At 57.5% G+C, this 21,483-nt stretch overlaps 1 protein-coding gene across 8 annotated transcripts in view; it reads left to right on the plus strand.

The window, feature by feature from the left end:
* The window catches only part of PACS2 (phosphofurin acidic cluster sorting protein 2), a 69,868-nt gene extending 48,508 nt beyond the window's left edge, over positions 1–21,360 (plus strand). For 2 of the 8 annotated variants that reach the window (XM_081288926.1, XM_081288924.1), the window contains exons 9-25: positions 5,782–5,939; positions 7,676–7,766; positions 7,979–8,053; positions 8,476–8,621; positions 10,088–10,223; positions 10,536–10,640; positions 10,863–10,969; positions 11,403–11,557; positions 12,079–12,189; positions 12,574–12,682; positions 13,640–13,672; positions 17,223–17,265; positions 18,137–18,179; positions 18,515–18,656; positions 19,290–19,516; positions 19,945–20,058; positions 20,742–21,360. In XM_081288926.1, the coding sequence (XP_081145052.1) occupies positions 5,782–5,939; positions 7,676–7,766; positions 7,979–8,053; positions 8,476–8,621; positions 10,088–10,223; positions 10,536–10,640; positions 10,863–10,969; positions 11,403–11,557; positions 12,079–12,189; positions 12,574–12,682; positions 13,640–13,672; positions 17,223–17,265; positions 18,137–18,179; positions 18,515–18,656; positions 19,290–19,516; positions 19,945–20,058; positions 20,742–20,860 (1,914 nt within the window). In that variant the 3' untranslated portion in view covers positions 20,861–21,360. The other 6 variants (XM_081288928.1, XM_081288931.1, XM_081288925.1 and 3 more) reach the window with 5 other exon arrangements.
* Positions 21,361–21,483: the final 123 nt, after the last annotated feature.

The following is a 21,483-nucleotide window of genomic DNA, read 5'->3' on the forward strand; positions in this document are numbered from 1 at the left end:
CTCCTTAGCATGTCACCTCAGGGGTCAGGTTTGAACATCTGAGTTTTAGGGCTCACGTTTAGACCCTAGCCCACAAAGTTCATGTGCTTCTCACATACAAAATACATTCTTTCCATCCCAGTAGCCTCAAAGTCTTAACTCATTCTAGCCTCAACTCAAGAATTTAAAGACCCAAATTTGAATATCATCTGCATCAGAGCACGTCAGACTCCTCTCTAGCTGTTTGTCAGCTCATGAAACCAGTGGTGTGCTTCCAAAGTAGAACGGTGGGACCAGCATAGGGTGGATATTCCCAGTGGGGGGGGAGGGAGGGAGCTGTCTCAAGGAAAATTCAGAATCTCCAGGCTCGAGATGGTCATCTTTGATGTTCCACCCACCAGGCACCCCAAGCTGGGAGTTGGGCCTCAGTCCCAGGTGGCCCACTCCTGGTGCTATAGGGTGCAGATGCAGAGGTATGTCCCTGCAGTCCTCCCAGCTCTGTGGCAGCTGGGGACTAAGTTCTGCCATCCTGGGTGCCCCACTCCCATGGCACCACTGGACTTTACCCCAGTGGGGGGGGCTCTCTGCTGGAGCCCTATCTCCACAGAAGTCTTCTGCCTTAGCCCAGGGCATCCTGTGGGTCTGGGTGAAGTTGCCCATGCCCCCGGCTCTTCACGCCTCTAGAGTTGGCACCATGTGGGTACTGAACAGTAGACCACTTATGCCCTCTGGAGGGGTGGCTGCTGCTATCCCGATCACACCAGAGCAGTGCCCCCAGATGCAGGGAGCAGAGCAGAGATTGTGCTTCCTAGCATTCTGGGCCTGTGGTAGGCAGGACAGCACCAAAGACTTCTCAAGTGCCTTTAGGCCAGTCTCCAGCTGTCCTGTCCATACTGACCTCCTCATATTCACTGGTCACCCCCTGATGTTCTCTTGCAAACACTTTTTCACTCTGTGCAGCCTTTCCCAGGGAGAATCTTCCAGACCTTAAGTCCTTCCCTTTCTTTTTTCTTTTTCTTTTTAAATATTTATATTTTAGTTTTAGGTGGACACAGTATCTTTATTTTGTTTTTATGTGGTGCTGAGAATCGAACCCAGTGCCTCATGCATGCTAGGCGAGCGTGCTACCACTTGAGCCACATCCCCAGCTCTTTTTTCTTTTCTAGATAACTTTATTTTATTTATTCATTCATTTTTTTAAAGAGAGAGTGAGAGACAGAGAGAGAGAGAGAGAGAGAGAGAGAAATTTTTTTTAATCTTTATTTTTTAGTTTTCGGCAGGCACAACATCTTTGTTTGTATGTGGTGCTGAGAATCGAACCCGGGCCGTACGCATGCCAGGCGAGCGCACTACCACTTGAGCCACATCCCCAGCCCATCATTCATTTTTTTTTATGTGGTGCTAAGGATGGAACCCAGTGCCTCACGCATGCTAGGCAAGTGCTCTACCACTTAGCCATACCCCAGCCCTTTCCCTTTCTTTTTTTAAAATTTTATATATATTTTAGTTGTTGATGGACCTTTATTTTGTTTATTTATTTATATATGGTGCTGAGAATCAAGGCCAGTGCCTCACACGTTGCCAGGCCAGCGCTCCATCACCGAGCCACAACCCAGCCGAGGTCTTTTTGATAAGTTTCATCTTTAATTCCTTTTTCTTGCTGCACATTACTGTGCGTAGTCAAGAGAAGCCATGCGACACCCTTGGTGCTGAACTTGGATTTCTTCTGCCAGCTGTCCCGTTGACACTTGGAAGTTCTACCTTCCACCAGACACTAGGACACAGACAGAATCCAGCCAAGCTCTTTGTCGCTTTCCTCCAGTTTCCAATAGCACACTCCTTCTTGTGTGAGGTGTCTCGTGGCCTTTGGTGGCACGGTCCCGCGAGGTCTGGCTCCGAGATGGCTCTCTCACAGCTCTCCTCTTCTGAGCATCGCCAGAACCTCCCTCACAGCTCACCTCGGTGGGCACCACAGACCCTTCCAACCTCTACCCTCCCCATTCCATAGCCTCTTATATGTGTCAGGAGTCTGCGCCTCCCTGTCTGGGACTGCTAGAGCTGCCACAGCTGGACACCTTGACTGGCAATTTCAGAAGCAACCACACTGTGTTGCTTACAGTTCTGGAGGCTGGGAGTCCAAGACCAAGCCTCCCATAGATACCCAGTCTGGAGGGGGCCTGTTCCTCATGGACAGCACTGTGTGTCCAGGGTGGGCAGATGGGGAGAGTATGCTTCCCCACAGTCCCCCTTTTCTCAGTACTGGGCATTGAACCCAGGAGTGCTTTACCCCTGAGCTACATCCCCAGGACTTTTTATTGTATTTTGAGAAGGGGTCTTGCCAAGTTGCCCAAGCCTGGCCTTGAACTTGCCATCTACCTGCCTCAGCCTCCTGAGCAGTTTCAGCTCCATTTGCAAGGACACAAATCCCATTTGTAAGGCCACCTCTCATCCCCTGATCACCTCCCAAAAGCCCCACCTCCTAATACCATCCTCGGGGGCCTGGGTTGTGGCAGGAATCTGAGGGAACACACATTTGAGCTGCTGCCTCTGACATAGGCTGAGGCCTCTCAGGTCTTTGATCAGCACACACAGCAGAGCCACAGAACTCCAGGCGCAGTGTGTCCCTGGGCCTTTAGCCTGTGAGTGGCACACCTGTATAGTCAGTAGGTTTTCAACAAAGGTGCCAAGTTCATCAGAGAAAAAAATGATCTTTTCAACAGAAAATGAACCTCAACACGTAACCTCATTGTTTGCAAAAGTCACCCTCTGAAAAATCATGTACTAAATTTAAAACCTAAAAAATAATTACTTAAATTTTAAACTCTAAACATCAGAAATTTAAATTCTATCAAAATTCTAGAATATAAAGAAACATCTTTGTGAATGTGGATTAGGCAAAGATCTGTTAGGACCCAGAACACGTGTGAGTCTTCAAAGTGGGAAAAACAAAGCACTGGGCTCTGTCAAAAGTGGAGACTGAAGCGTCCACACTCAGAAGGGTGGACATTGAGCCCACTCACGGGAGGGACCTGGAGCAGCAGATCTGCAGCAGCAGGGGCAGGAGGAGTGACTAGGGGGACAGCGCTGGGGTGGCACCTCTGGCTGGCAAACCATAGCTACACATCTGAAGCATGGGGTGGCTCCTGGGGCGGGGCGGGGTCACCTGTGCTCTTCCACACCCTGGGGGTGTCACGCTGCGCTCTTCAACACCCTGAGTCACTTCATAGTCTGGCCAGTTTTTTTTTTTTTTTTTTTAGTTGTCAAGGGAACTTTATTTTATTTATTTATATGTGGTGCTGAGAATCTAATCCAGGGCCTCACACATGCTAGGTAAGTGCTCTACCACTGAGCCACCATCCCAGCCCTAGTTTTTTTTTTTTTTCTTTTTGAGGTACTGGGGATCAAACCCAGGCCTTGTGGTGCTAGGTGAGCACTCTACCCCTGAACTACATCCCCAGCCCCATGTTGTATATTTTTGCTATAATAAAAAAGTAGAGCTGGGCGCAGTGGCTCATGCCTGTAATCCCAGCAGCTTAGGAGGCTAAGGCAGTAGGATCGTGAGTTCAAAGCCAGCCTCAGCAGCAGTGAGGCCCTAAGCAACTGAAACCCTGTCTCTAAATAAAATACAAAACAGGGCTGGAGATGTGGCTCGGTGGTCAAGCGCCCCTGAGTTCAGAACCCCCTTCCCCCCAAAAATTAGAAATTTGCCTGTGAAAAATACTAAGAGAAAAAGCAAGCCACAATATGACAGAAAATATTTGTAAATCACATGTCTGATAAAAATTTCTATCTAGTGTATAAGAACTTTCAAGACCTGGTAAGAAAGACGGCCCAAGGTTCAAGTGGGCAGGACTCACCCAGTGGGTGTGGCGAGCATGGGGAGGGCCTGAAGAGGAGGTAGTGGCAGCAAGGCGTGGACCCTGCTGACTCTTGCTGAGGTGGCAGTGCCTGCAGGTTGATCTGCAAGCCCACGTTGTCCCTCTGCAACCCCACGTTGTCCCTCTGCAAGCCCGCTGCCTTTGCAGAGACCCACCAGCCGGCTCTGACGTCAATGCGTCAGTGCAAGGGCCTCCCAGGCAAGATAGTATCTAGAAAGAAGCTGGAAGATTCACACTTCCTGGTTTCAAAACTTACCACCCAGCTGAAGTGGTCAAGACCATGGTGCTGACACCAGCACAGACCTAGGTCAGCGGAATGGAGTCCAGCACCCAGGACAGATCTCACATTGCCACCAGTGTTCAGCAAGGACATTAAGACCACCCTGTAGGGGAGGGTGCAGGCTTCTCAACACACATTGCTAGGAGAACTGGTCCTCATACCACACGCAACAGAACCCACAGCAGAGAACACCTTCAGGACACTCAGCAGGCAGTGGCCTCTTAGATTTGATACCCAAAGCACAGTGACAAAAGAAAAATAAACTGGAATATCACAGTAGTTAATGCTTTTGCACTCTAAATAATACCATCAAGGGTATGAAGCAGCAGCCCAGAGAATAGAGCTGTTTAGCGAATTATAAAGGGCTTGTGCTCAGAATATATAAAGATAACTTGTAACTCAGAAATAGCCCAGTTAAAAACAGGCGTCTATCTCTTGAGGAAGACACCCGATGGGAGCTGTGGTGCTCCCGACTACTGCTCCCGGCCCACAAGTTGCCAAGGAACAGAGCAGCCCGGAAGCTGTGCTGCAGCACAGCTTCTACAGTACTGGAAAGGTGGCTGTGAAAACAGAGGTGGCAGCTGACCAGCTAGGGTGCCCCTTCCCCGAAGAACCCATGTCCTGCTGTGGTCAGAGATGCAGAGGTGTGGGTGGAGACCTGCAGGGGGCCTGGCAGCCTCAGAACCAGGGAAATGCCTATGGTGAGGCCCATATCCAGTCCTCGGGAGGTGCCAGCAGACCCTCAGGCTGGCTGGGAGTGGAGGTTGAGGTTACCACTTCAGGAACTCTCAGCTACCCTAAGATGGTGTTTGTCGTTTGTTTAAAAACATGAATTGTCTGATTAAAAGATGGGCAAAGGATCTGAGTAGATGTTTCGCCAGAGAAGAGAGAGATGTGGTTAATAAGGACTGTCATCAGTGGGCATCGGGTCAGCTGGTTGTCAGGTAGGTCACCATTTGCCCCCCAACAGCAGGCACATGTGCACGGGTGGGCGGAAAGCAGACACTGGACACTCCAACTCATGCTCCTGGTCAGCCCTAAGGAGGTAGGGGTGCGTCCCCACTGTGACCCCTAGGCTTGTGCTGCCAGTTTTATCTGCAGGAGCCACGTGGGAAACAGTCCAGTTGCCGATCAGCGCTGGCCCCAAACACCTGCTCCCACTGAGAAGGGACCAGCACTGACACGGGACTCGCATGGGCCTGCCACCCCATGCTGAGTCAGATGCCAGACGCAAGGCTGCATCCTCCTGACTCCACTCTGGCAGTGTCTGGAGGGGCTGGCTCACAGGGCAGGCCTGGGGGTGGCTGCCAGGGATGCAGCTCTACAAGGGCACAGGCTTCCTGGGCAGACAGGAGGTGCTCTGCTTCCTGTGCGGGAAGCACCCCCTAGTCATTGACTGAGGGCCAGGTCAGGCCGAGGAGCCTTCGCACCACACAGTGTGAGGACCTGAGGTCTTTGGGGAGAGTCCCAGTTCCCAGAAACTAGAAAGTAAATAAGATGGAAGTGCTGGTCGCTGAGTGTGCCCAGCAGCTCAGCACCCTGCCTGTCCTCCTTCTGCAGACCACTCTTCATAGCCCGTAGGCTGCCGCCAAGGGCGGGTATGGGCCTTTGCGGGTCCCTTATGCACCTTTGGTGTTGTTACAGGTCCTGGACTCAGAGCAGGACCCTGCGGAGCATGTCCCTGAGGTGGAGGAGGACCTGGACCTTCTGTATGACACTCTGGACATGGAGAACCCCAGTGACAGTGGCCCTGACATGGAGGAGGATGACAGCGTCCTCAGTACTCCTAAGCCCAAGCTCAGGTGAGTCAGCAGAGCCAGATGGTCATTTTGATGGACCCTGGAAAGAGACTTCTGAGCGGCCCTCAGGATGCCCCCACACCTGCTGCTTGATCAGTGGCTGACCTGGGTTGGCCCTGGGCACTGTGGGCAGGGCCACCTGCCTCTGAAGGCTTGGAAGGTTCCCACAGGCCAGACTGCCAGGGGCAGCCTGGATGGGGCTGTGGGCCAGTCAGTCCCAGGTGGCTGCAGGTAGACTGAGCCAGGTAGCAGGAAGGGGTGTATTTGAGTGAATCCGGTGGGAGGTGCCCGAAGGCTGGCAGGAAGCTGGGGTAAAGTCTCCACAAGGCAGTGTGGTTCTCAGGTGACAGAATCAGATGAGCTCTCAGGTCGTTGGGATGGGGGTGGACTGAAACGATCTGTAGAAGGCAGGTGGGATGTGGGGCAGGCTGTGAGGATTGAGGGGTCCTCCTGGGTGCTGGAGGCCTGCCAGCACCTCTCCTGGGGTGGCAGGGGCTGGCTGAGGCTGGCCTGGCGCAGGAGGAGCAGCATGGAAGGTCTCCTCGCAGGTTTGCTGTGGACGCTGAGGAGACCCTGTTCTGTGGGGTGGGAAGCACAGCCCACAGAACAGTGAGTAGGCCTCAGTGTGGCTGGGCGTGGCAGGCCTGGGCTGTGGGTGGCAGCTGAGGTTTGAGGCTTTTTAAACCTACATGGTACAGAGAGGCACATACAGGAAAGTGGTGTCCTGTGTCATTAGGCAGGTCCACAGCTGACCCTGGCTCCCTGGCAGCTCCCGTCTTACCCTGACACTGACTTTAAGCCACCTTTACTCCTTGTTCTGGAGGGCAGTGTCCTGGGCTTGGCTTCATTTGTGCTGGTGTCTTGCTGCACTAGGGCTGATATACTGGCCGCTGGCTCCCGCCCGGCATGGGGGGGCGCCCTCCAGGGTAGTGTGGCCATGCGGAGTTCCATTCCAGAGCCTACAGGATGGAGATGCAGCTCTGTGCTGCCCAGTAGCCATAGACCATGCTACCACCTGGGCCCCTGCATCTTGGGTCAAGTGCCTCCTGCCTCATCTCTCCGCTGGGCTCGAGTGAGCCCTCTGCGTTCTGCACTGCTGGGACGACACCAGCTCCTCCCACACCATCTGGGTCCTCCCATTGTGAGTTCAGTGATGTTGGCCTTGTTGGCAGAGTCCCTGGCCAGTTAGTGCCCACAGTTCTGGGTGGGGCATAGACATTTCAGGACTGTGATCTTGGGTGGTCACACACAGCTGAGTCCCTGTTTGTCCAGGTTTTGGGACTTAGCGTGCACATCAGTGCTCTCAGGAGTCCTGGCACTGTCCTGGCTGGTAATGTCTTCTACATCTTTTGGGTCTATACCCTCTTTTCCCCTCACTCATACCTTATGTGCTGGAGGTGGGCATGTTCTGCCCAGTTAATCTGGAATGGCCTGGTTGGCCTAGAGTGGCCTGTGCTTGCTGCGGGTGCCTTCACTGTGCTGTGGAGAATGCTCTGCTTCCTGCAGGTCTCTTCAGGTAGCCTCCAGCAGGTTATTGGAGTGGAGCTGCCACTCAGCCTCTCAGTTGTTGACAGCCCTGCCCAGGTTGAAAGCCAGGAGCAGACAGGGTTTCAGGGATGCCTGTTTTTTGAGAGGGGCCCCTGGGCTCCTCTGTCTGCCCCTTCATGTGTGATAGGAGAGCCTCACTTGCAGTATGGGGAGGGTCTTGGAAAATGACATTCATCCCTTTCCCGAGCCAGGCCATACTTCGAAGGCCTGTCACACTCCAGTTCACAGACGGAGATTGGGAGCATCCACAGTGCCCGCAGCCAGAAGGAGCCTCCAAGCCCGGTGAGTGGCAGCAGAGCCCTTGGGTTCCTGTCTTCATGCTAGACAAGCACTGGGCAAGCATGTCTCTGGTTGCCATGTGTTCCCAGTGGCAGGAGACTGTTCTGGGGTGACCCTGAGCCCACGGTCCAGGAAAGTCCCATTTGGTGTCCCCTGGGCCTCTTCCCATTTGCAGCCAGAGAGCAACACAGCCTGATTCCTGTCTCCATCCCCAGGCTGATGTGCCAGAGAAGACGCGGTCCCTAGGAGGCAAGCAGCCAAGTGACAGTGTCTCTGACACGGTGGCCCTTGTAAGTAGGTGTGGACATGCTCGTCTAGCCGTGCCCTAGGCCCCAACCTACCGCAGCCGCCATGTGGAGCGCCTGTGCTCGCTGCCTGGACATGGGCTGGCCCGGGCCAGGCTGCCAGGTGCTCAGGATGCCCAGTCTAGGGCTGCTGCTTGCTTCCACTGACATGATGGCCCATGAGCAGTGGGTTTCCCTGGTGCCCTTTGGAAGGGTCTCCAGATGGTGCTGGGCTGTGTGGGAGCTGGGTCTCTGGCAGGTTTGGTGCTGGTCTCCCTGCAGTGTTGGACCCAGAGTTCTGTGATGGACAGGGCTCCCAGGTGGCCTAATCCTTCCCCCAAGCCAGGACCACACAAGCCGAGAGGGACTCCAGGTGGGCTTTGTGGTTCTGGGCTAGGGAAGAGCACATAGCTTCCTTCTCTGCCCAGCAAAGTGCGCCAGCCTCTCGGGAGCCATCGGAGCAACCTGAGGACAGCCCTGAGGCCGAGACCTCCACCCTGGACGTGTTCACTGAGAAGCTGCCACCCAGCGGGAGGATCACCAAGACAGAGTCACTAGTCATCCCCTCCACCAGGTCCCTGTGCGCCCTGGCCTGCCAGTAGGAGTGGCTCCCCATGGGATGGGGCTGCTGACTTGATGGGAATCTCGGGGAGAGGCCGTGACCTTGGGTCCCTTCTGGAGCCGGAGTTGGGCCCCACCTTGTGCACAGCTAGCTGCCTCCATGGTCTGGCTGTCACCTGCACTCCCTGGAGGGCCACATGTCCAAGGGTGCTGCCCCTCTACCTGCCATGCCCCAGGACAAGCTCCTGGATGAAGCCTTGGGGGAACAGCTGGGGGCCAGGAGGCCATTGAAGTGAGTGGGACTGGGGACAGGCAGCAGGCAGGATTGACAGCTCAGGGAGGGTAGGGCCTGAGCCTGTGGCTGACAAGGGCCAGGATGGGCCCACCTCCAGCCTGCACCCCACACCTCCAGGCTGTGGCACACATAGAGGCATGGAGCACTTGGGGATGAGAGCCTGGTGTTGGCACAGGTAGCTTGGTTTGTGTCAAGGTGAGCACAGGTCACACCCATGGCCCTCTCCCCACAGCCATCTCAGTCTCACCTGTGCAGGCTCCATGCTTCTTGCTTGGGGACATGCCAGACCCACCTTCTGTTGTCCCCAACTGTGGGCACCCCTTGCCTTGCATGCCTGACCCCAGAGCCCATTCACCAGAGCATGTAGTGTTCCTTGCCTCTGCTAGATCTCCCTTGGGATCTTGTCTTTCCTCTGGCCAGCACCACTGTGCCCAGAGTTTGGTGGCTTCAGGGCAGGAGACCTGTGAGCCCATGCCTGTGTCAGCACCCTACTCAGCCTGGGCTGTGGGGAGGAGTTCCCCTGATGTACACTCCAACCTCCCCGCCCTTGCCTCCAGGCAACCCTTTAGACAAACTGCCTCCCCGCTCCCTAGCCACCTCACTGCCTCATGCAGGTCCATCTGTAGAACCCAGCACTCAGCATCAGTGCAACCCTGGCTTTCTCTAAGCTAGTGCAGGCCAGGGTCGGAGGTGTGTCTGCGCCAGGCTCCGCCGCGCCTTCTCGAGGCAATCAGGACATTCCTGGAAGCAGCGAGTCTGGGCACTGGCATTTACCCAGCAGGAAGCAAACAGGAGCCTGTGTTGGGCTCTAGGTAGTCACCTTGACGGTCAGCACTTAGCACTGGCCTGCCCCCAGCTCTGACCCTACTTTTTACCCTGGAGGGGTGGGCAGCCCTGAGGTCCCCTATCAGGTACACACATGAGGGAAGCAGGGCTGAGGGCCGGGTCCCATACGGGCACCTGGGTCTCAGTGCTCCACCCTCACAGCTGGGAGCTCTGTGTAGCCCAGGGCCCTGCCGCTCGTTCAGTGACACTGTGGCCATCCTTCCCTGCTCTCTGCTAGGCAGCTCTTCCCTGGAGCAGCGCAGTGTGCGGCTTGTGTGAGCATGTGCCTGGCCTGCTCTGGCCCTGTCCCCGTCCGCCTGCCCCAGCTGCCCCATTCCACGAGCCTGCTCTGATCCCAGCAGGTCTGAGGCGAAGCCAGCTGGTCGCCGGGGCCGGAGCACATCCCTGAAGGAGAGACAACCATCACGGCCACAGAACGAGCGGGCCAATAGCCTGGACAGTGAGCGCTGCCCGGACACGCGGAGCCAGCTGCAGGTGCCTGTGGGGCTTTGCCAGGTCAGGGCAGGAGAGAAGTTTAGAGATCAAGGTTGCCAGCAGACCTAGAAAGGATCCTGTCAGTGTCAGGAAGCCTGTGTGGGTCCTGTGCACACTCCAGCCCTCCCTGCCACCTCTGGGGGCCAGGCAGGGTACACGGCCACCTCAGCCAGGCAGCTTGGTGGTGGGCCTCTCTCCCCTTGCTGCCGGGAGTCTGCTGCTGTTGGGGGCCGTGTGGTGCTGAGGCTCCACTCTTGGTGGGGAGAGGATGGGTGCCACATGTCCTGGGTGTGGACGACCGGGTGTTTCCAGATTCCCAGGAAGACTGTGTACGACCAGCTGAACCACATCCTCGTCTCTGATGACCAGCTCCCCGAGAATATCATCCTCGTCAACACCTCTGACTGGCAGGGGCAGGTAGGAGCAGCTGCCCGGGGCTGGTTGTCCCCAGGAGTTCCATGTGGCCGAGCTGAGTGGGGACCGCACAGAGACCCCGCTCAGGGACGAGTGCTGGAGCAGGCATGTGTGGCGGGCTGGCCTGCATGAGCGTGGCCTCTGCACTCTGGAGGTTCCAAGGAGAGGGTCAGATGGATGGGTACAGATGCTGTACCAAGGGTCACTCGTGCCCGTCCCACCCAGTTCCTTTCAGATGTCCTGCAGAGGCACACACTGCCTGTGGTGTGCACGTGCTCCGCAGCCGACGTCCAGGCCGCCTTCAGCACCATCGTCTCTCGGATCCAGAGATAGTGAGTCCTGGCCTTCCCTGGGGTCTGCCCTGTGGAGCTGTTGCCCGAGCATTTGCTGGGGTCCCTGTACCCCAGGCCGACCTGCCATTCCGAGGTGGGCATGTTCTCTGCCCTGGGGGATGTGGGTGGCTTCTAACCTGCTGCCCCGCAGAGCCCCTGCAGCCTAGGCTTTCCTCTGATTCCAGGGGCAGGAGGGTCTCTTGGAACTCAGGGAGGGTGGCCGCCCAGCCTGTCAGTCCAGGCAGATCCCGCCCCAGCTTAAAGTGCCCACTGGTAGGGGTCCTGGGTGGCAGGGCTCATGGTGGCGGCAGCAGCTGCAGCTAGGGAACAGGCTTTCTGGGGCTTAGCTGTGTGGACCTTGGGCTGAGGACAGCTCTGACAGTTCCCCTGAGGTGCCTGTCCCCTCTTCACCCCACCTGTCTGGGGGTTGCAGCTGCAACTGCAATTCCCAGCCCCCGACCCCCGTGAAGATCGCCGTTGCGGGGGCGCAGCATTACCTCAGCGCCGTCCTGCGGCTCTTCGTGGAGCAGCTGTCCCACAAGACCCCGGACTGGCTCGGCTACATGCGCTTCCTCGTCATCCCGCTGGGTGAGGCCTGCGGCTGGCTGGGTACACCTGGTGGCGAAGGTGCAGGCGCCAGCCGGGGTGTCTTGTTCCTGATGTTTCGTGTGGTATGGTTTACATATGATAATGTTACTTAAATGAAAATTGACACAGTCACCCTGCAAGGGGGCAAGAGGTAAAGCCATCCCCCTGAGATGGCCTGCACCAGGCTTCCCCTTGGTCTGTCACTGGGCTCTCTCTGTGCCAGTTTGAGTTCTTTGTCAGAAAAGCACAGCAGGGCTGGGTGGTTAACCCTCCCGGTCCCGTGGTGCTGTGCGGTTGAGCTTGATACTCTGTGTAATTCCCCTACCAAAAAGCCGTCCTGGCTTGGCAGGCAGCGTGGCTGGAGGCCCACCTTGTGTGTGTGCCCCAAGCCAGCACCAGTGGCTTCCTCGGTGAATGGGGTTCCAGGAGACAGTGTGCCACACCCTTTTACCATACCACCACCACAGAGGGGTCCTGGACTGTGAGCTCCACGTGGTGACCATCCTGCCCTGGGCACACAGGTTCCCACCCTGTGGCCAGGTACCTGGGCTCCGTGGACTACCGCTACCACAACTTCTTCCAGGACCTGGCTTGGAGAGACCTGTTCAATAAGCTGGAGGCCCAGAGCACAGGTGAGGCCCAGTATGGTGCCTGTGGCAGGGCTCGCACCCACAGTCCCGTTCCCTGAGGAAGGGGCTCCTGGTCTTCCCGGAGACCGCCCCTCATATCTACCTCTTTCTCAAGCTTGGCCCCAGAAAAGGGACAGCAGGCGGGGTAAGGGGGCTTGCCAGGATGCTTCCCTCTCCCCAGTCCAAGCCAAGGTGGCCAGCAGGGGAGGGCGCAGGGCCTAGGAACACACCTTCAGGGCTTGTGGAGGATGTGACCCAGCACCACCGTGGATGGGCACTCGGGCCTGTTGTGGCCAGTGGGAAAGTAGAGGTGCCCATGACCCTGCCCAGACTCCACCCTGACCCACCTGGCCCACCGCTCCAACCCATGGCCTCCTCCCCGTGCAGTGCAGGACACACCAGACATCGTATCCCGCATCACCCAGTACATCGCGGGGGCCAACTGCGCCCACCAGCTCCCTATTGCGGAGGCCATGCTGACCTACAAGCAGAAGAGGTAATGCGGTGGGCCCAGGCCTGGGGCAGCAGGGGACCCCCTGACCACACAACACAGGTCACTGCCAGCTGCCATTTCTCCATGGCTACCTGCCCACTCTGGCCTTGGCCGGGACAGACTCCACGAGGTCTGGGGTAAAACCCCTGGGTGAGCCTAGACTGTAGGGCCCTCTACTGACCCCAGTGCAGACCAGAGTAGTGGTTGGGTTTTCAGTACCTCTTTATTTCTATGCCCATTGATATGTCCCATGATGCAGCTGGTGGCAGCTGTCAAAGTGGCCCAGCCTACAGACCTGACACATCTTCCATCCTAGGCCTAGGCTACCTGGGCTGGAGACCCTGGACCATGGTCTCAGCCTGTTGGGGAGCAGTCAGCTCATGTTCTTGTAGCTGAGAGCATGACAGTCCCCAGGAGCTGTGGGTAAAAGCCTGGGCCAGGTGCCATGGGTCTGGGTAGCCCTGGGCAGGGCCCCTTCGTCAGGCACAAGCAGAGGCTTTCCTGTGGTTTCAGAAGACTGAACCTCCCTCTTGTGGCCAGGCCTCTGGACAGGCTATCCCATACCAGATGAGGGGAGCAGAGGCAGTCAGTGGGCCCTGTCCAAGAGTGGAAGAGAGGCACCCAGCCTCAGCCAAGGGCAGAGGTAGCAGTCCCTGATTGTAACGGGCGTTCGCCCCCTTCCTTAGACCGAAGGAAAGTGAAGTTGAAGTCTGGGAGGTGCAGGGAGGTCAGTAGGGATGGCTGGTCCCGTTCCAGTGGAGCCCAGCACTTCCGGAACTTCCTGGTGGCGGGGATGGCCACCCCTGCAAACTCACTCCAGCGGCTGTCCCTAAGTGAGGCGGGTAGTTGCCCAGGCTCCAGGCCCTAGAGCTCCCGCTGCCATGCATGGAGGGCTCACCGGGCCCCCGGGGAGGCGCCTTAACGTGGCCCTGTTTTCTCTTTTGGTGGCTTTCTGAAAAGGAAAAGGCACTTTCACTTTGACTTCACCCTGAGGTACAGCTCTCTGGTCGGCACCCTCTGTCCCAAGCTCTGTGGTCGATGCCCCCGTCTGTCCCAGGCTGGTCTTCAGGCTTGTTTAGCAGAGTCACTGCCGAATTCCCTCTCCCCTGATGCCCAGGGCATCTGGGGATCCCTCACAAAGGGCCCTGTGTGCTGAAGGTTCAGGCCTGTGTGGTCTGGGCCCACAGCCTCTGGGGGAGGTCTGACCCCCAGGGGTCCCTGAATCTGAGGCCAGGATAGCACCGTCCCAGTTATAGCAGAGGCAAGGGCCAGGACTGGGCCACATCTGCCGCTGGCATTGATGTTGGGCTGCCTCGTGCCAACTCTGCTCTGAGCACTTTACATGGGTTAGCCTGGCCCCCTGCACACAGCCTAGCGGGGAGGTGTCCATGCTGGGCCTGCACATGGAGACAGGGAGGGGGAAGCCAAGGAGCTGGTCAGGGTGGCCTTCCTGGAGCTGGCCTTCTACACGCAGAGTCAGGCTCCCAGGCCAGAGTCACAGAGAGGGTTTCCTAGCATCTTTTGTGCCCAGTGAGGCAGCCAGACCACTGAGACCCCCCAAATAGGGGTAGAGTGCTTTACCTGTAGGGGTGGCTCTGTCCTCTGAACTTTTGGGCTTGTGAAGTCAAGTAGTCCAGGAACCCCCACAGCTGTCCCTTTTCCTCTGCCTGGCAGGTCCTGCCCTCTGTCTTCCACACCTATCTCAGGCTATCTATTCTCCTAGGTAAACTTCTCCTACTTTCTTGCCCCCAGGAAGGTTGTTGGGTCCAAGAGATGTCCTTCCTAGGAGTGTTACAGTAGCAGCCATGTAGCCTTTGGGCCACCCAAGCTGCAGGTGGGCGGGATGCACAAGCAGGGCTCTGAGCATCCAAGTCTGTCCTGCTAAACAAGCCCCCTGTGTTAGAGAAAGACCAGCCGTCTCATGCCTCCCTGACCCTGTGGGCTGGCCTGTGCCGCCGGCTGTGGCAGGCAGAGCCCAGAGCATGCTCTTGCCTAGTCGCAGCTTCTTGTCACTCCTGGGATTGGCTCCTCTGAATTGCAAAACAAGGCTTGGCGAGAATATAACCCACTCCCACTCTGTGCCTCCTGCCTGCGATACAGTGGTGGCATCGGTACCGTAGGCAGGGTGGGCATCAAGTACAGCATGAGGCCAGAGAAGCCCAGAGTCCTGCCAGTCGCTCCAGCCCTGCCCAGCTCTCCAAGGTTGCTCCTGCCTATCCCATGCCCCATGCAGTGTGGCTGGCTGGCCGGGAATGGGAGTTGTCCCTTCAGTGGGCCCTGCTGTCAGAGCAGGGCAGCCATAGCCCTGGCCTGCCCATCAGCCTGTGGGGGTCAAAGGGGTCTTCAGGCCCAGGGCATTTGCCTTCTGCACAGTGGCAGGTCTCAGGAGCCAGACCAGGTGTCCCGCTGACCACACTGTCCTCAGAAACGTGTGTGCGAGGTGCCAGCAGCCCCTCTGACCAGGGCTTGGGGGCCTCAGTGGAGAGCCAGTGTCACCCTGTCCTGCCTGTGCTGGTGTTGTCTGCATGGCCCAAGATGCAGCTTGGCTTTGAGTGCTGGCAGCTTTCCTGTGTTGTGACATTTCCCATGTCTTGGTCACACATGGCCCTTGTCAGCTGTGGATGAGAGGCCATTCTGCTACAGGCCTGGGGGCCCTGGGGTGGGTGGGAAGCCCTGTTCGTTATGGGTTAGAGCCTTTTCATGCATTGGGGACCAGGACCACTCACTTGGCTTCTACAACCTCCTGTGCCCAGAAGGACTTGGGTGTCACCAAGATTTACAAACACAGACCTGCCCCAGAGAACAGGTGGGACCCTTATGTGGATGGCCACCCAGGAGCTCATGCCTGATGGTAGATAGGGCAGCCTGGGCATGGGTCCAGGACATGTCCTGAACTTCATGGAGCAGAAGCAGGCTGTGGCCAAAGATGTAGACCACTTATTATTTAAAATGGACAAGGGGGAGGTTCTCTTTCAGCACTTCTCCTTAGATGGGAAAGGAAGGTTAGGAATTTAGTCTTTGGTGGGAGGGACAGAGCCTGCAGGTGTTTTATTCCAAAGCATCTTGGTCTTTGGGGGAGGGGGTGGGTTCTATGGGTGGGAGTGGAAGGTGGGCTGGGGGGCTCCTGCTGGGAGCAGTCTATGTTGGCAGTGCCCTAGTTGTGTGTTCCGGGCTGGCCAGGTGAGGACTGCTGGTCCACCTTGTGAATACCCTCTGTGTGGGGAGCACCAGGCTCAGCCTCTGCCCACACTTGGACTCTCAGAAGATGGGCTGTTGGACCTGGGAGTCAGTGCTCAACGGCAGGCAGCTAGATGGACACATGCCTTTCCCAAGCCTGCTTCTTGTAGAGGCTTCTGTCTGGGAGACCAGGTGCTGGGCAGCACATGCTCCAGAGCTGTCCCTGAGGCACCCCACCAGCCTGAACAGTTGGTTAGCTCCCTGAAGTCCAGGGAGAACCTTCATCACCCGCCCCCAGTGCTTGACCGCTTCTTGGCACCAGGGGCACATTCAGTCTCCATCTGGGAGAACTTTGCTGGCATCAGATTTGGGGATACGAGACAGGTAAAATGGAGTTGGAAGACACAGCCAGAGATGGCACCAGCTGTAGACCCACTTGGGGTGAGGGGCACCTCTGTTCCCTGGGTGCAAGCCAGGGAGCTGCAAGGGTGGGTGGGCAAGAAGGACATGGAGGAGACTGGTCCAGTCAAGCACTGGGACCAGACCTGCCTGGTGGACCTTCCCAGAGGCCGGAGGGGCTGCTTTTCCTGCTGTTGATAGAGCCGTGGCTCTGTGCTGGCCCTGCAGCCCATGGGAGAGCTCGTCAGGTCACTGGGGACCGGCTGGCAGGGACCCTCTGTGGAGACGAGCCACATGGCCAGCTGTGGTGGATGTACACAGGAGGAGAAGACAGTTTTCATCGCCTTGGTGCCTGCCCTGGAACCCTCCGCATCCCCGTGGTGGAGGGGCTGTGGCCAACACTGCCAAGAGAGGCTGTAGGTCTGCCAGATGCTGTATGGAGCCAAGTCCAGCCCCCTTGCCCTAGGTGCTCAACATGTCAACTCCTTGGGGAGTCACTTTTGGGCTCTACTTGTGTTAGTACTGGCATCTACACTGGCACTAGGGCCAAAGGCCTGGCCTCTTGAGGAGGCACTTTGTGCCCTGCTTTGGGGCAGCCACTCTAATTACTGGAGAAGGCCCAAGATGTTCCCCAGATGTTCTGGGGCCCACAGGGCATATGAAGCTCCAGCTACTCAGGGAACCAGCTTGGTGGGCCAACAGTGCAGACAGGACTGGCTGAGCTGTTGCCATGCCTCAGGCACCTGGGATGGACGGACAAGCTTCCCCGTGAAGTCATGCCCTCTGACCCTTCCTCCCAGCTGCAGGGCTCTGCATGGCTTCCTGCCCAGGGTTATAGAGCTCTGTTCACCATTCTCATGTGTCAGCCTGTTGGAAAGAATCCAAGCACTGGCTGGCAGGGTTGGGGATGGTGGGCTGGGGCTGGGCTATACCAAGGGAGAATGACTCTTCTCTATCTCACTCACAGCCCTGACGAAGAGTCCTCCCAGAGGTTCATTCCCTTTGTTGGGGTGAGTACTGCCAGCTCCACCTTGCTGGGAATGGCGGCCGACCAAAGTACCTTTCTTAACAGTGCTTTCAAGTTAACCTGCGTGTTCCAGAACCTTCTTCACGATGTGAGCCCAGTAGTGCCTTAAGTCCTCCCATGATAGTGCACTGTGTCCTTGTGACAAGGAGTGGGGGCCCAGGATTATTGGTTCCCCTAGCAGATGTGAAGAAGCAGTGATGACTCTATTGTGGTTAGGACCAGTGTCCAGTTCACCCTGTCCTGGGCATCAGCGAGGGGTCAGACAGCACCAACCCAGTAGCCAGGAGAAGTGCTGAGGCAAGAGGGCACCTCCTGGCCTGCCTGCTAAGGCTGCGTGGCTGTGGCCTTCTGCTGTTTCCTCTGCAGAAGACTTGAGAGGTGCTCATGCTTCTTCCTAGCCCCAAGTCTCCATGACCATTCACTGCCACCTTTTCCCTTTGTGACCCTGCCCTGCTGAGGTGTCTGCATGGCATGTGGCAGGTGCCTTCCTGGCCCAGTGAAGGGACTAGGGTAGGTCTGTCCCCTGTAAGGAATGGAACTCATCCAGACACCCCCACCCAGGGCCTTCCTGCAGTGACAAGAGTACACAGCATTCTTGGACCCTTGACTTGTTACCGTGTGGCCAAGCCCTGAATTTGATAGTGTAATGCGCTCTAAGCTGACACAGCTTCACATGGCTGGTGGCCACAGGCCTAGGACACGGCCTGTCACGGTCCCCAGCAGCCCACGTGGGTTCTGGAGCAGCTTCCTGCCTCTTTGCCAGCACCCTCAGGCCAGCCTCCCAGGGCGGCAGTGGGCAGGGCAGTGGGGCTGGCTGACACCCAGCTGCCTCCAGCCGGCATCTCTTGTTCCAGGTTGTGAAGGTTGGGATTGTGGAACCATCCTCCGCCACATCAGGTAACCTCGTCCCCTGAGGCCTATATGAGTGAACCAATGCCCCCTAGGTCCTGGTGGTGCCCTGTGCCCAGGGGGTACCTCTCTGCTGTACTAAGGAGCAGCTCAGCCCTGCTGCTTCTGGTCTGCAAGAGCTGCTGTCCTCACCACGCTCCAGGCCGCAGCAGGCCAGGCAGCTCTCCTCCGTCACGGAAGAGAACCCTGCCTCCCTTGCAGGCTGCCTTGCCCATCCCACCTGCCCAAAGGGCTGCTGGCCACCTCTCTGCATCCTTGTCTGGAGGCCCTAGGCACAGGGCCGTTGTAACCGAGGGTCTCACCTGGCCTGACTTCTCCCAAAGGCGACTCTGATGACGCAGCACCCTCGGGCTCCAGTGTGCTCTCCTCCACCCCACCCTCCACCTCCATGTCTCCTGCGGCCAAGGAGGCCTCGCCCACACCACCGTCCTCCCCATCAGTGAGCGGAGGCCTGTCCTCCCCCAGGTAAACACACAGCTCTTGTCCCACTTGTTCTGACTTGGCATTGACCCCATGTCCCACCCTGAAAGTTGTGGGCAGGCCCAGGCTAAGATCCTGTGGTGGAGTCTGAGGGCTCGATCCTAGCTGGCCACCTGCTGCCACAGATCAGGCGCACCTGTTCCCCACCGAGCACCACGGCAGGAGCCGCCACCCTATAAATGAACCTGGCTCTGCACGTGAGGCTTTCCAGAGAGCATGGGGGGCGGGGGCGAGGAGACGTGCTCCTCGGACCATCCACACAGGACCAGCTGGTGTCCTGCCAGGCCACCCTGCGTCTCTCCAGAGCCAGGCTGGAGATGTGTGCTCCTCACACTGCACTTTCTGGCCCCTCATCCAGGACCCTCCAGCAGGCCCTCCCTGAGCTTCACCAACTGCCAATTCACACTGGGCCACACCTCCTGAGGGGGTGCTTAGTCTGAGTTGCCCAGCTAGCGAGGGTTTCCTTGGCATGGCAATGGTATGGGTCCCGTGAACAGACAGCTCTTCAGAATGTCTGGCCGTCCAGCTGTTGGCACACCTCCCTGCCCGTGAGGACAGTGATGCCTTGTTACCAGGACCATAGCCCTGAGTGTGAGTGTCTCCCTCTGCCTCTCACAGCCAGGGCGCTGGCGCCGAGCTCATGGGGCTACAGGTGGACTACTGGACGGCAGCACAACCCACGGACAGGAAGAGGGACACCGAGAAGAAGGACCTGCCCACCACCAAAAACACGCTCAAGTGCACTTTCCGGTCCCTCCAGGTCAGCAGGCTGCCCAGCAGTGGTGAGGCTGCAGCCACGCCCACCATGTCCATGACTGTGGTCACCAAGGAGAAGAACAAGAAGGGTGAGGTGGGGGCAGGCTGCACAGGGCTGCACAGCGGAAGAGGGGCAGTCCATGAGAATTGGGGATGAGGGCCTTCACCTCCTAGTACCACCCACGTGTGGTTCCCCATACACCCAAGGGGCCCAGGGATGGCCTTCAGGGGGGTCTACCAGACAACAGTGAGCCTTAGGGGGCACTGAGGATCCGGCAACTTCTGACCAGAGCCTCCCTTGGAGGCCACGGGACAGGTGGAGGGTGTCTGCCTGTGGTCACAGCAGGCAGCTGGGCATCGTAGATAACAGGGGTCTGAGAGCTGTAGCCAGCCAGGCCCCTTCAACTCCTCTTCAGCCCTCTGGCCACTGCTCTCCTGTCCTGCTTGCTGCAGGGCGGCTCTGGTCAGCCTGGCCCAGAAGGAGCAGTGGATGACAACAGGGCCCTTTTCCTCCCAGTGATGTTTTTGCCCAAGAAAACAAAGGACAAGGATGTGGAGTCCAAAAGCCAGTGCATCGAGGGCATCAGCCGCCTGATCTGCACAGCCAAGCACCAGCAGAACATGCTGCGGGGTAAGACAGGCCCTTGCAGGGCAGTGGTGACTTGGGGCCCGCTGGGGCCCCAGGGCCCCTGGGGTTATGTCACGTGTGCAGGCAGAGCAGTGCAGCCGGGAGCAGCTTTTTTAGCTACCACAGGACATACTGTGAAACGCCTGTCACACTGTTCTCTGCACGTGGTGATGAGGCCCTTGGGTGTACCGGACAGTTCTTCTCATTCAAATAACTCTCAACCCTTTCTGTTGTTAAGGAGCAATTCGTGTGAGTTAAGTGTTTCTCGGGGTGCATTCTGACAACATTGGACTCCGTGTGGAGCTCCCAGGGTTCTCCTTCCCTGTGAGGGCAGACCCATGGCTTCCAGGTGGAGAACTGCCCCGGTCTTCCCATGGTGATGGCCAGTGGTGATATTTAAATGGGGCTGACAGAGTCTCTGGCCTGACCTGAGAGGAGGAGGTCTGGTGGACAAACAGCATCTGGCTGAGGCTCATGCCAGCTATTCCTCTTGAGGCCCCCAGAGACCCTGTGTCCTGGGAGGGTGGGTAGCAGAGAGAGTCTGGCAAGGGGGCTTCCTGAGGGTGTGGGCGCCTCCAGCTTTGGGATCCTGGTCCTGTACTCTGGTGGCAGCCCAGCTTCCTGAGGGACTGCCCTGTGGGTGGGCAAGCCCGGCGGGCAGGTGGTCAGGCAGCCCTCTCTCGCAGTCCTCATCGATGGCGTGGAGTGCAGCGATGTCAAGTTCTTCCAGCTGGCTGCTCAGTGGTCGTCCCATGTGAAGCACTTCCCCATCTGCATCTTTGGACACTCCAAGGCCACCTTCTAGCCCTGCCCACCGTGGAGGTGGTGTGGGACACTGGAGGCGCCTATTTACTGCCCCGTGGTGGCCACTGCTGGAGGGGCAGCTACATTTCTGTTAACATTGCAGTTTACTACACAGACAGACTGTCAAAAACACAAACCATCTTAAGTACAGATGTACTCACAGCCTGAAAACTAAGGGGCAGCTCCTTGCTGGGCGCCAAGTAACTGCCGTGCTTATTAACCAGAATGTCCGGCTGGAGCAGGGAGGCTGGAAGGTGGAGGGCAGTGTCCAGGGCCTCAGGAACCACCCAGAGCCCGTGAAGCAAGAAGGGTTCTTGCCTTCATGTCCTCCTTCCTGGAAGACAGGATCTGCTTCCTCAGGGAGCCCAGGGCAGGCACAGGCCTCAGAGCTTGGTGGCCAGGGGCCAAGGGTCACAGGCATGCTCAGACTCCAGGTGTGGGGGGTGCCACCCCCAGCACCATCCACGCACAGCTCCCAATAAACTCCAGCCTTGTGGGGGAGATTTTATAGTAGCAGATCTTTCTAATGCTCTCAAATACATGTGACGACATAGCTGCCAAACAGATGTTCCTCTCATGAAGTCCCCTTGGGGCTCCACAGAGCCACAGTCCTGCCCAGCCACC

The sequence above is a fragment of the Spermophilus citellus genome (assembly GCF_964194105.1).
Source record: "Spermophilus citellus genome assembly, chromosome: 4".
Lineage (NCBI taxonomy): Eukaryota > Metazoa > Chordata > Mammalia > Rodentia > Sciuridae > Spermophilus > Spermophilus citellus.